This window comes from Coturnix japonica, chromosome 3 (genome assembly GCF_054131305.1).
Source record: "Coturnix japonica strain WE chromosome 3, WE-NBRP24, whole genome shotgun sequence".
Taxonomy (NCBI): domain Eukaryota; kingdom Metazoa; phylum Chordata; class Aves; order Galliformes; family Phasianidae; genus Coturnix; species Coturnix japonica.
In genome coordinates, this window is record NC_140665.1 from 96,439,710 (window position 1) to 96,454,218 (window position 14,509).

At 41.7% G+C, this 14,509-nt stretch overlaps 1 protein-coding gene across 2 annotated transcripts in view; it reads right to left on the reverse strand.

Moving 5' to 3' along the window:
* Nucleotides 1-10,625, reverse strand: part of LDAH (lipid droplet associated hydrolase) — a 98,169-nt gene extending 87,544 nt beyond the window's left edge. For both annotated transcript variants that reach the window (XM_085542271.1, XM_015859555.3), the window contains exons 1-2: nucleotides 10,460-10,625; nucleotides 905-1,063 (exon numbers count right to left, since the gene is read on the reverse strand). In XM_085542271.1, coding sequence (XP_085398397.1) covers nucleotides 905-1,058 — 154 coding nt within the window. In that variant the 5' untranslated portion in view covers nucleotides 1,059-1,063; nucleotides 10,460-10,625. The remainder of the gene's footprint in view (nucleotides 1-904; nucleotides 1,064-10,459) is intronic.
* Between the last annotated feature and the right edge of the window lie 3,884 nt (nucleotides 10,626-14,509).

The following is a 14,509-nucleotide window of genomic DNA, read 5'->3' on the forward strand; positions in this document are numbered from 1 at the left end:
CCAAATCTTCCCTCCTTCAACTAAAAACCATTTCTCCTTGTCATGCTGTTATCTACCCTTTTGAAGAGTTGGATCCCTTCCTGTTTATAGACTTCCTTTAGGTACTGAAAGGCTGCAATTAGGTCACCCCACGGCCTTCTCTTTTTGAGGCTGAAAAAGCCCAGCTCCCCCAGCCTATCTTCGTAACTTAAACCTCTGGAAAACTGTTTCACAATTTGGATCCAAACAGTCTGTTATACGGGGGGGAAAAAAGTTACTCTGTACTGCATCTGGCTTTAAAAGCTGTTCCTATGAAGCAGCAGTGATGAACTCATCGGAGCCTTATTTCTTCTTTTCAGTTGCAGGAAGAATTTAAACGTCACCATGGTTGTGGGAAAAGTTATGCTCCTAGTAAACTCCAGCAGGCAAAGACATAAAATCATTGTGCCTGAAGAAAGTAACAAAACATTCTACGGTGCTTCCAAAACCTTGTAAAAACTGAAAAATGGGATCCGGTCACCATCTCACCATGAAGCAAAAAGCAGCCTACACACTGACTGGCCCATAAACAGTGGAGTACATTCAAACAGCTTGCACAAGGCTGACATCACAACACCACTTTCACAAACAATAAATAGAGTGCAATTAATATAATGCTGTCAGCAAGCAACCACCACAGTATAAGTAACTGCGACGTTCTGATTTCTCCGTTTTATCTTAAACAGGAATAAAGAAAACTTCTTGCTGAGATTACAGATAACAGTATGAATTCAAATCCAACAAAGAAATTTCACCATTGCAATACCACTGATTTTTAGCCACACGTGCGCCAGATTTATCTAGGAACATTTCTGACACTGAAATTAAGTGTGCCTGTTCCAATTCATCACCTTTCCAATCTTAAAATGAACAAAAAGACACTTACCAGGAATAATCATAAACAAGAGCCTGGGTAGATTTTTACTTTCATCCTTTGAGAGGTCTTTCCAGGGACCACACTTTAAAACATGTGTAGCAGCTCCACAACAGTAGATAAATTCTTCATGTAATGGGACTGGCTCTTCTGATACCGACCTCATGTTGGCTGTTAGAAAGAACACGACACAGTTATAACAAATTGGCAAATACTTACATATCTGGCTCTTTGCTATCGTATCTTCCCTTAGAATAACTGGGGAAAAAACAAGAAACCATGCTCCCAAAGAGGAATATAATATATATATAATATAATGAGGAAATGGATGATGACATACAGTCTACCTTAAAGGCAAATAACTTTGCATTTCTTATTCATGCAATGCAGCGAAAAGATTCAACTGAAACACATTTGAAGATTAAAAAAATAAAAATAAAACAAAGAAGCTTGAAAACTTTTTTGTAACCCTTATCTTGAAATTAACAGAAGTAGCACCACTTTTAAAGTTGTTTAGAAAAATTATTTCCAAGTTCAGCAGCCACTATTCAGTGTATAGTTTATATGGCAGCAACCCATCAGCACGTGGAATTAGGATAAAGAGTTTGAATGACAATACGATTAAATAAGATGCAACAACGAATAGCATTACAGTAAAACTGTATATTTTTGTATAACAGCATAATCTTCATGTTTCTAGCTAGGGATAAAATTGGTACGTTCAATTTGTTTTGCTTAGTGAAAAAAAGAAGTAATTCACTGCCAAATATAGGGATACAAATTCTGTTTACTATCAGTTTGTCAAGTCTTAGGTATCTAAACTGAATGCTCTAGGAAGCGTCAAAATGTTTACTGGACTATCATACTGAAACATTACACTCTCAGAGACACTCAAAGTGTGGATATCTGTGCTGATGCTACCTCAGATCAGCTGCAAGGAAAAGGAAATCTAAAGCCAAAAGACTCCACAGCTCCGGTGGGGTGCAAGGCAGTGCATTCAGGCAGGATATGGGGAAATGGTTTTAAGTTGAAGGAGGGAAGATTTAGGTTGGATACTGGGGGAAGTTCTTTACTATGAGAGTGGTGAGGTGCTGGAACAGGATGCTCAGAGAGGTTGTGGAGGTCCCCTGTCCCTGAAGGTGTTCAAAGCCAGGTTGGATGGGGCCCTGGGCAGCCTGGTCTAGTACTAGATGTGGAGGTTAGAACTCAGAACAGTTATCCAACAGGAACAGATTACTGCTGCCATGCAGCTAGGACTCTTCAACGTTCATCCTTATTTTAGCTGACTCCAAAGTAAAACATTAACAGCAAAAATAACCTTCCTTTGCATGCACAATTTTTAGTTACTTACATAGTACAATAATCACGCTATCTTAGTGTTACTTAGAATTGTAATTACTTGGATTTGAAAGATTGCTTGGTATCAACATTTATAATCTTCATTTAGGTAGTGTTTTTGATAGTACTTTCAACAAATTCGTCCTAGCAGTGCATGACATAACAGAGTAAGCCATTTAAAATTTCACCTATGAATTGCCCAGTCACAAGACAGGACAAACTGGCTGCTGTATCTCTTCTGAAGAATGCTACATAACTGAGAGAGACGGTGATAATCCCAAGGGCAACGGTAAGCCTCAGAGAACAGTGTGGGAACCGAAGGAGAAAGGAACAGCAAAGCAGACTTGATATACGCAACTTCACAGAAGTAATGTAAAACGCACCCCGGGGTGCCCAGGAAGCTGGCAGGATTACCGCGAATCTACTTTTTGCTACAGAATGATGACTGAAGAGGTGCCCAAAACTTGCAAGAATGCAACAAAAAGCTACAGTTCCCCCTCAGGCTTCAAAAGAAGCCTTAAAGAATTTTCCTGTTACTGGGATCTATCTTTGGAATGAATTGCCAGTCCCCAAAAACACTGTGAAAGAGCACTTGCTCATGTGCTTGCTCAAAACAGAGGATGCAAGGAGCTACAGGTCAGTCAGCCTCACCTCAGATTTCACCGAGCTACCAAGGAAAATCTTCCCAAAGTTAGAGGCACATAAATGTGACTGAGAGCACCCAGAAAGAATTTGGCATAGGTATAATCTGTCCGAATAACTTCATTACCTTCTACAAAGAGACAAATCACTCAATAGCTGATGGAAGAAATTTTTATGTTGCTTAGTGTACCTTGAGCAAGACCGTCTCCCATAGTATTCTTATAATCAGATTGGCAAGATGGAGATTAGGCAAGCAGACTATGAGGTACTGTTGGTCAGGGTATAGCCATCCTCTGATGAAGAACATTTTCCTAATACCCACCTGCCATTCCCCTGGCTCCACGCCATTCCTTTGGGTCCTATCACTGTCATCAGAGAGATGAGTGCCTGCCCTGTGCTCCCCACATGATGCTGTGTGCTGAACAAAACAAGGGATCACTTTTCCTCTAGACAGTGTTGCTCTCCAAATGGACCTTGGCCCAACAGGAACCACACGAAATCCAATGGCAAATAAGAAGCAACAGTCCCAAACTGGGCCTCCAGAGATTCACATTATGAAAAACTTAACCACTAGGAAAGCAGCGGATGATAAATCTGAAGATAGTGGAATCTCTATTGGAAGTTATTCAGACTCAGCCGGATAAACAAATATTTTCTATTATTCTAGCAAAGGTAGAAGAGGGTTTCTTCAGTAGGTGACAGTAACAAATGATATAGATCAGAGAAAAGGAACCTAAACTAGGTCAGCCCCCTAAAAAGCAAAGAGAATGGAAACAGATGCATTCCACTGATTGACTCTACCTATTTCATTATTGTTTTTAAGAAGTCTAATTGTTAAGCTTTGTGACTGAATTCAGTATTACAGTGCAAAAGAGGAAATGGAAAAGTACAGTGAGATTGCTCCTGCCGACTGCTAGAAACACAGGCTCCAACAATTTCTGCAGCATTAACCCCAGAACAAAATAATCCAGACCTGACACAAGCTCCTCAGTTTGCAGACCGGAACATGCTCACAGCTAAGAGCTGGAAGCAAAAGGAACAGACACACTGTGTGGTAGGAAACCTGCAGTGACAAATAGGGGCTGGAATGAGGATGCCCAGATCTCACCAAGGTTCTCTTTGGACAAGCCACAGCCAAATAGTAAGTGCCAGATTTTCTATGGGAAAATTAGAAGTGTCAAAGATATTGTAAGCTGATGTGGTACTGGTCACAAATCTTGACTTGTTTTACGTAAGGAACTCAGCAGTAGTCAGTGGCAGATGAAACATAAATATTTTTGCATTTTATTTTACAGTATAATTCTGATAGTCAAGGATTTATCTAGATCAATCTTGTATGGCAGGAGGGATGTGCTAGCCCCTTTCAGGCTGAAGAAGGAATTAGTTTTAGAAGGTCCAGATTTTAAGGATTCAGAATAGGAATACGCGCCTCTGTTGAGCTGCAAAGAGAAATGGGGACCTACAGCCGCAAATGCCTACCAGTGATTAATGTAATGAACAGAGCAAGCTCAACAGAAAAACCTCTTGCCTTCATCCACCAAACTTGTTCCAGAAAGATTGCACTGATATGAATAGTTTAAGAGAGTTCTAAAGGTAAGGAGTCAAGAAATCATAAAACACTGCCAAGATCCCACAGTGAAATATGTTTACATTGTTGTGATACAAACTTATTTTATGAAGACAGAAGTCAAAAACCCTGGAGAAATAATGGATTAGGGAAGCTCACCTTAATACTGACCCCTCATAAGATCTCACAGAGTTTTGGTATAATAGAGCTCATCACACACTTAGGACAACATAAAAAAATCAAATGGAGTTCTTGTTAATTAAAATAAATGATGACCCATAATAAAACTGCTACTGCACTCTTGGTGTTGATTTTCAAGAGTATAAAACAGCAAATGAAAGACGTCCAAGACTACAAGGCACAATGACAACTTCTAAGAAGACAGTGACTGCTGAAAGCACCAACTATTGGTCGGCGCTCAACAGAATAGACGAGGGAGACCAACTTTTCATTATAGTTCTGGCAATAACACACTAGTTTTTATTTTTGGTCTCTTCTTTCCCTTCAGCAAGGATTTCAGTTTTTGTTTGTGCTGAAACTCCTTCACAAAGGCCTTGAATCAGAATAATTTGGGTTGAAAGGGGCTTTATAGACCATCCAGTTCCACCCTCCTGCCATGGGTAGAGACAACTCCCACTGGATCTCATTGCCCAGAGTCTCAACCCAACCTGTCCTTGAATACTCCCCAGGGATGGGGCAACTCCAGCTTCTCTGGGCAGCCTGTGCCAGTGTCTCAACACTTTGCAAGTAAAGAATTTATTCTTGATATCTAATCTAAATTTCCCCTCTTTATGTTTAGAACCATTATTCCTTGACCTAATACTACAATCCCCAATAGAAATTCCATCCCAGGTTTCATCTAGACCCCTTTTAGATACTGAAAGATTGTTCTAAGGTATTCTCAGAGCCTTCACCAGGCTGAAGGCCCCGAGGTCTCAGCCAGCCTTCAAAAGAGAGATGCTCCAGACCTCTGACCATCCTTGTGTTCCTCCTGTGGACCTGCTCCAACAGCTCTACATCTTTCTTGTACTGGGGACATCAGACCTCTTTGCATTACTCACAAGGGCAGAGCATAGAGGGTCAGTCACTTCCCTCACTCACACTGCTGTGATACAGCTCAGGATACCACTGGCTTTTTAGGCTGTAAGTGCACATTGCCAGCTCAAGTTCATTTTTTTGTCCATCAGCACCTCCAGCGCTTCCCTTCCGGGCTGCTCAGTCCACAACTGCAAGCACATTTATACTTGCCTGGAGCTCATACTGATAAAGCCATACCCTTATTAGGTAGACCAAATAGTTCCCCCATTTTGCATTGCAACTTGCTGTAGTTAGAGGTGGGAATATCACATTTCATGAACAAAGCTATAAGAATCTATTTGAAAAGAAACATTACGGAACTCAAATTTCAGCACGCACCACTACCAAAATAAGGCATGTTCAGAAGTCAACAAGTACATAAATTACGTTGAAGAGATGACACGTGCCTTCATGTGTAACTGAGTTAACAGAAGAGGAATACCAGCACACACTGTAAAAGAAATAAACAGAAAATTAAGGGCACGTGCACAAAAGGAAATCTAAAAGGAAGAGGGTGAGAGAAGGAGCAGCCATACACACGTTAGAATCACAGAATCATAGAATCACCAAGGCTGGAAAAGGTGTCTAAGATCACCCTGTCCAACTGTCTACCTATCACCAATATTTCCCATTAAGCCATGCCCCTCAATACAACATCTAAATGTTTCTCGAACACCTCCAGGGACAGCAATTCCCCCTGGGCAGCCTGTCCCAGTGCCTGACCATCTTCATGGAGAAGTAGCATTTTCCTAATAGTTCAACTTGAATCTCCCCTGGCACAATGTGAGGCCTTTCCCTCTAGTCCTACCACTAGTTACATGGGAGAAGAGGCCAGCTTTCCCTTCACCACTACCTCCCTTCAGGGAGTTGTAAAGTTCTAAGCTCTCATTTCTTATCCTAAATCATACATCCTACAAAAGCCACATTTCTGTTGGGTTGTTGCGTAAGTCATGTAAGTAGTCTGGACAACACTCAACAGCAACAAAGGAATAAGCATAATTTAAAGTAATGATAATCTATTCACTCTTTTAAACCAGAGCACCAAAAATGATGATTTTGAAGAAACATCCATCAGCAGCATTAACATTCTTTATTTTTTTTTGCTTGCTGTTATCTGTCACTTCACCTACTGTCAAAATAACTCCTTTTTCACCACCTTTTAGATTCAAGGAGGTCTACGCATTCTTTGTTCTTGTTAAGCAGGCAGAGCTCAAACAGCATAATGAATACAGGATAGAAACTGACATCAAAGCAAAATAAACCAAAACAACCCTACACCATTCAATTAGCACCAGGCTGTTCTTCACTTGGCTTCCCCTACCCTGTACTGAACTCCCTCCTGTACTGTTAAGCATGTATCTTCCTATATACAGTAACAAGAAACAGATACTCCTTTTTACTATGTTTCTTCCATATTTTTGCCTTATCTGTTCTAACACATGCTCAAACTCAGAAATCTTTTTTCTGCTCATTTTATTCTTTCAAATTACACGTCGTCTCACATCAATGGTTCATCTCACCTTCACTTTCAGTATTTAGCTATTGCTGTTTTTCTTGCTTTCTAACGAGAACAAACAGTGAATCAAAATACTGCTTACCTATAGCAGGCCAACTTACTGTACTCTGAGTAACAACACACAATTACCTCTCTACTTGTGTTTGCTGCTTACCATCTCCTGCCTATCTTCTGCATCACTTCCTGATTCATTTATTAACCTAGACAGGTTACCACAAGGCATGACAATAAATAGGCCTTACGCAGCTCCAAGCAAAAGACAATAAAAATAAAACAAAAGAATCAGTGAACGTGACATAAAAACAAAGAAAAGTATCAAATAGCGTTAAATCTCTTCCAGAGTCACTACAATAACATATTATAATCAACTGCACTAACCATAGAGTCTATATTGTTCCTAGAAAGGAGCAGTGGTGAGGTTCATCATTCTAATGAGGTGGACAGGACAGCAGCTGAGCAGTCAGGCTAGACAGAAGTGCTATGGGAGCTGAAAAGCTTCTCCACGCATTTGTGCTCTGACAATTCTAGAAACAAGAGAATTTGCCATACTGGAAGCAGCACTAGCTGCACAACCTCTCACGTACCACTATTTTGCACAGGAACCCAGCTCCTTCCACTCAAACATCGTCACCAAACCCTGATAACACAACCAAGTACAAACATACATAGGAAGCGTGTGTTCATCAAAGGTGCAAATAATAACCCAGTTAACACCCGACAATTTTATCTCCAATTAACGCTCTCCAATTCATTTTGAAAGGTAGAATTTAATTGTGTGGATTTCCTCAGAATGTTTCTATTAGTACTAATTCTAATTAGTATTTGTTTGGGTTTTTTTTGTTTTTTTTTTTGAACAGGAAAATTTGAGTAGAGGATGCATCTAAATAAAGGGGAACATCAGTTGTAAACAGAAGCATGAGATGAGACAGAAAAGGGAAAAAACAACGTGGCTATTGGCAGTAGCAGAAAGTGAGTATCCTGAAGGAAGAAATCCTGCCATGCTTATGTTTGCAGCATGTCTGGTGAGACATCGCTCTGGCACATCAGAATTACCTAATAAATGAAAACAAGGCACTTACACAATGCATGGCCTCATCAGGCAGTTGTGCAGATCTAGCCAGGTAAACAAATGCTTTTCTGATTCATTGCACTCATCTGCTGTGCAGTCAGGATGGCTTTTCAGTGATACACCAGGTTTGCTTCAAGCTTAAAGTTCAGTTTAATTCAGACCTTTTACATAACATGTTTGCTCTCTATTATGAATATTCTTTTATTTAGAATGACTTCCTCCTGTGTCACCTGTTTCTAAGTCTTACTGCACATCTAAATACCATCAAACCATGCACTGGAAGCAAATTTGGTCAAACATCTTAATGAAAATCCAGCCCTACAAGTGGTTCAAGAGCAGAAAAGATGATTAAGCCACTACTAACAGCACGCCTAAATTTAGTAACCAAATACTGCCCTTTATACCCCGCTTATCTGTTTTCTGTGTTAGTACATGCAAAACGCTGCTAAAACTTACAAGTCAAGATTTATTCCTAATACTTGGCAAATATAACCTCGACACTATTTGAAATTCGAGACCTTTTCTGTTTCCAGATAAGATGCCAACATAATAATAAGTCATAATAAGGGAAAAAACACTGCTTAAAAAAATCCAAAGCTTTCTAAAAAAAATTAATATTAGAGTAAGACTAGTGCAGGTAAGAAGCTTTCAAGTAAGTCTGGTCAACTTTATTGATAAACTCTTTGGCTTGGCAGCCATGATGGAATTGATTTCTTTTAAATGATTTAAGTACACAATTTATTGTCATTGTAAACTATATGAAGGAGGTGAATAGGTAATGACTCATCATTACCTTTTGGAATTTAAGGAGGAGTAAATGTCAAATTAAGAATATAAACTAAGCAGAAAGGAAATTCAAAATGAATGGAATCGCCTCCTTAATTAGATTGACATTTGAGCCATAGAACTTGATGCTGGATGCTGAGTACACCAGAGCTTCATGAGTGCACAAGGTAAGAATGAGTTCACAGAGCTGAAATTCAGAGGAAATTTAGCCCTTCATTGCATCTGTGTCTGAAAGTTCCGGGGCTGTAGGTTGTTGTATGCTGAGTAAATCCTTACAGGGCGGGGCCAGGTAAAAAAGTATACGCTCACCTCTTTCACACATCCATCTGCTTGGGGTATTGCTAAAGGCTCTTGAGAGATCACTGATTTCACATGCTTTTACGTAACCTTTGTAGTAATTCCATGATGGAAAACATTAATTGTTAACGCTAGGACATATCCAGACCTGAAAACATGCAGCTGCCTCCTGTATTAGCATCATAAGCAAGCTCCACAGGAAGACTGGAGACTGTAACAAACCTAATGCTTGAAGGCCTCTAAGACTCCCACAATGCAAATTCATAATCAGATGCTGCAAGAGGACCATGCAAATGGACTTTCAGACCCCAACTAAGAATCACAGAGTCCCGGAGGGCCTGCAGCAAACCATATCTCAGTGAATGAGCATCTGCAGCATCTGAGCCCTTCAAGTCTTCTAAAGATACGACTTCCATACTATCCTTTTGTTGCAAACACAAAACTGCTTCATCACCCCCCTCAAGCGCAGTGAACAGGTTAAGAGAAGGAAAGCTTCCAACAACCACCATGCCTCCATGCTGCTTCCTCATGACCTCCGTTTTACTTCTCCACCCATTTCCACACCATCACCTCCATGGCTCCCTGACCCCAATGCTCCCCACTTGCCTGGAACATCCCTGCAGCAGCATCAACCTCCTAGTTGACATCTGGGGCCTGTGGTGATGCACTGGGGCCACCCAGACATGACTGAGGGTTCCTGGATGGGGTTCCGCTCCTCCCAACCACCTGAGCTATTCTAATAAAAAACAATACTTTGCTTTCAGCATCTCATCTTGCTTTTCACTTTTAGGTAGGTCTAACCCTATGGTTCCCATTTACTGGCCATTCTATCCCTACCTGCTTAAAAACCTGCTCCTTAGATAAGGAGCATCACTCAGAGCCGCAAGAGACAGCCACAGAAACACACACTGCCACTCTAAGCCCTGCAAGCAGCGCTGCTGCAACTATTTTCTGGAAAGAAAAAGAAACCAAGCTTAGGATTTGCTTCTCGAAGTGAGGTAAAGAGAAAAACATGAAGGGAGCACGGGGATGTGTTATCGCTACCCAGAGTTATTCAGTGGAGCACGATTACAGGACAGCACTTGGCCCCAGCGTTATGTAAGGGAGGGTGGTCCCCCCCAACCCCACCAGCACCACGGCAGCAGGAGGGACGAGGGCTCCCACCCCTCCGTTACCGAGGCCGCCTCATAACCCCAAGGCACGGGCGGGCAGCTCGGCGGCCGCCCCCGCCCTAAATGAGAGCGAGCAGGGAAACGAAGGGAGATAGGCACGTACCTTCCCCTTTCGCCGGCTCCGCGATACCCAGCACAGGGGGCGGCGAACTGACGGCCCGACGTCTGCTTCAGCCGGGCGGAAACAAACAGCCGGGCCACTGCTGGAGCAACGAGCAAAGGGCGGCGGTGGAGCCGCTCCTTCCGCCTTGGGCCTCGCGGGGTGGGCTGAGGACGGCTCGGCTCCACTCGGCTCCTCCCGGCCGTGGAGCTGCCCGCCTCCTCGCAGCGCTCCGCCCCATCGTGCTCGGCGGCCGCGTTTGGATATTGCATATGCATTGCATATGGTCTGCGATTCTAGCGTGCCCCATCCCTCGGAAAGGGTGTAAAACGCTGCAAAAGCTATAGATGTGGCAGAAGAGAAGGTTGTGGGGTGACCTCGTTGCAGCCTTTCAATACCTGAAGGGAACCTACACCCAGGAGGGGAGTAAACTCTTGGAAAGGGCTGACAATAGCAGGACTAGGGGAAATGGATCCAAGTTGAAGGAGGGAAGATTTAGGTTGGATGTCAGGGGGAAGTTCTTCACTAGGAGAGTGGTTAGGCCCTGGAACAGGCTGCCCAGGGAGGTTGTGCATGCCCCGTCCTTGGAGGTGTTCAAGACCAGGTTGGATGGGGCCCTGGGCAACCTGATCTATGGGGGTCTATGGGGTCTCTATGGGGATCTATGGGTTCTGTGGGGTCTCTGTGGGGTCTATAGGGTCTCTATGGGGATCTATGGGGTCTCCTGGGCAATCTGATCTAGTAAATGTGTATGTTTGGTGGCCCTGCTAAGCAGGGGGGTTGGAACTACATGTTCCTTGAGGTCCCTTCCAACCCAGGTCATTCTGTGATTCTGTGATTTGGATATGTGGAATTTTTCTGTATATGGAGCACTAAAAGAAGCAGATATCTGAAGTTTCCCTATCCCTATTTACAACCAGCATTATTTCTGGAGTCCTCATCCAGGTCATTTCTCATTTGAGGACTCAGATTGTGTAATATGTGTGTAAATGATCCACAGGCCTTATGAGGAGCGGCTGAGGGAGCTATGATTGTTCAGCCTGGAGAAGAGGAGGCTCAGGGGAGACCTTATTGCTCTCTATAACTTCCTGAAGGGAGGTTGTAGTGAGCTGGAGGTTGGCCTCTTCTCTCATGTAATCAGTGATAGAACTAGAGGGAATGGTTTTAAGCTGCGCCAGGGGAGATTCAGGCTGAACATTAGGAAGTATTACTTCTCGGAAAGGGTAGTCAGGCATTGGAATGCACTGCCCAGGGAGGTGGTGGAGTCACCGACCATGGGAGTGTGCAAGAAACGTTTGGATGTTGTGTTGATGAATATGATTTAGCTGGGAAGTACTTGTAATGGTTGGACTAGATGATCTTCTAGGTCTTTTCCAACCTTGATAATTCTGTGTGATTCTGTGTGATCCAAAGGCCATCCAGATGCTTGAGATACTATTGGTCAGAGTACATTTTGTTAAAGTGCTGATAAAACTTGATTGTCAGCAGCAAGTAAATTCATGAGTGTGCATTACAATGGTTACATTTTATCAGAGCTGGAGTTGATAACTTCCTGCAGCCAAGTTCCAGGTGAGAACTTTGCTTCACATGGTAGAAGGGCAAGATGACTTTTGCCCTGGTCTGTTTTGTATGGACTTTAAGAAGAATTTCTCACTTTTGCTCTGGATTTTACACGTGAATTCTTGAAACATTTCAATGTTTTCATATTCAAGTTCCCCTCTTAAAAATGTTAATAAAAATAGCCCAAACCACAATGATACGGTGTAAATCCCAAGTTTTCTGTCTTTTCCTCCCTTCAAGAACATCAGCATTAGGCTTTCACTCCACTGTTTGTGATCTGATAGCTGGCTGTGATGAGGATAGATGGCATAAAGAAGCAGGATAGCATTTGAATGATCAATGGCAGCATGATAATGCCAAGCAATAAACTGTGGAGAGTATATGCACAGGAGAAGTATAAGCTGTGGTTTTATGTGAAATTTGGTATACGGTTTTTACACTGCATGTTCTCAATGATTTTTAATTTACTAAGTGAGTCCATAAGGTTGCTTATTACCATAAATTTTCACTATGGTTTCCCTGGTGGAATGGAATGCGTGAACAATTCTTTCACTTTGCTTGAATTGCAGAGGAGTGGCTTAAGGCATTCTTATCCGTATTCTGTTCTAATTGGGTTCTGCGAACCCAATATCCTTAGTGTTAATAATAATTATAGTAGTTCAGTATAAGATAACTGTTCTTTGATGTGTTTTCTGGCATATTTGTAATGTGTTCTTTTTGAATTAACAAATATGTATAGTACATGAACTTCATGTATTACAGGCTTGTGGTTAATTTGGGTATTTTAATAGGTAGTAAACAGATAACAGAAGTAGAGGTTAATTTAAACAGTATCTTTGCTGAAGAATCAGTAATTTAATGATAGAATGTAAGAAAGAGACAAAGCAGGTGGAGTGGCTGTTTTGGGGGCAGCACGTTCTGTTAGCTCATCATCTCGATTCATCCTGACCTAGTCACTATGTACTCATCTGTGGCATTAGACAACAATTTCTTTCATGGCTGTAATTGATCCTCAAATGTTCTTCTCATAAAGAGGAAAACTTCTTAACCCCTTAAGAGCATCTCCAGTTGATGAACTTAATTCTTAAGCCAAATTTCTGTCTGTGGTGTAGGAATGGGAGGTTTGCTGTTTGCAGTGTTCAACCATCATTTAATGTGAAGAAAACATTTTTAGGAGATCACAAATTGTTCTCTATTTCTGCAGGTATAAGTTCTAACTGTAGGAGGAAAGTAGTACAGTATGCATAAATACTCCTCCCCTTCGCTTCTCTTTGCTTCCTTTTAATTTTTTTTTTTAATTGACTCTTGCAGAATTCACTATCTAAAATCTCTTTATAAACCAGATTTTAAAACTAAAATGTATGAAGTGTGCATGAATCATATAAATATTTAAGTTGTTCATGGATATATGTTCTATTCGGGTTGAGGGAGCTGGGCTTGGTCAGGGGAAGAGAAGGGTGAGGGCTGACCTCATTACAGCTTACCAGTACCTAATAGGGAGCCTATAAACTGGAGGGGAGTCAATGCTTTGAAAGGGTAGATAATAGCAGGACAAGGGGAGATGATTTTAAGGGAAGATCTAGGTTGGATGTCAGGGGGAGGTTCTTTACTATGAGAGTGGTGAGGTGCTGGAACAGCTGCCCAGAGAGGCTGTGGATGCCCCATCCCTGGAGATGTTCAAGGCCAGGCTGGATGGGGCCAGGGGCAGTCTGGTTTTGTATTAGATATGGAAGTTGGTGGTTCTGCCTGCAGCATGGCAGGGGAATGCTGATTCATGATCCTCGAGGTCCCTTCCAGCCCAGGCCATTCTGTGATTCTATGATTCTTTTTGATTCCACACACAATAGTTAAGCTGTTGTATATGTACTCTTTTTGTCTAAAGGGATTTTCTCAGAGGTATATAATGTTTGCTGTGGTTTTCAAGTTGCTTATTTTTTATTACAGAGCAATTGAAAATGGATGTATTTTAAAATAATGGCTTAGAAACGATGTTCTGGAGACAGCAAAATGCTTCAAGAAGTAGTTTCCTTTTGAGTTACTGAAATAACTGAGAAAAGAGGTTGAAAATAAACAAAGTTCTTCAGAAGCTTAAGCTTTATAGGTGATGAATGTAAGAAAAGGGAACAGAAGGTAGGAAATGGTTACCGTTCCACATTACTGCAGAGAGAAATAATTGGCTCATTGTGTCCTTATGTGTGGGCACATGAGGACCCTGTGGTATGCCTTGAAGTGTGCATATTCACATCATAAATGGCAGTAATAATATTTTAGTATATATGCCTATATTATATGGCTAAAAAAACCCAAACCTAATAGCAAGCATTTTGAAGTAGAAGTTAATTGGAGATTGTATATTTTTTATATAGTGTATATGGTATTGCTCTCATGTGATTCTTATTTCTAGTGTGTAAAGTCAGCATACAGCAAGCATAAAACTTTGAGCATGCGACTGGTCTTAAATGAAACAATAGGCCCAAGGCTTCCCAGTGTGCA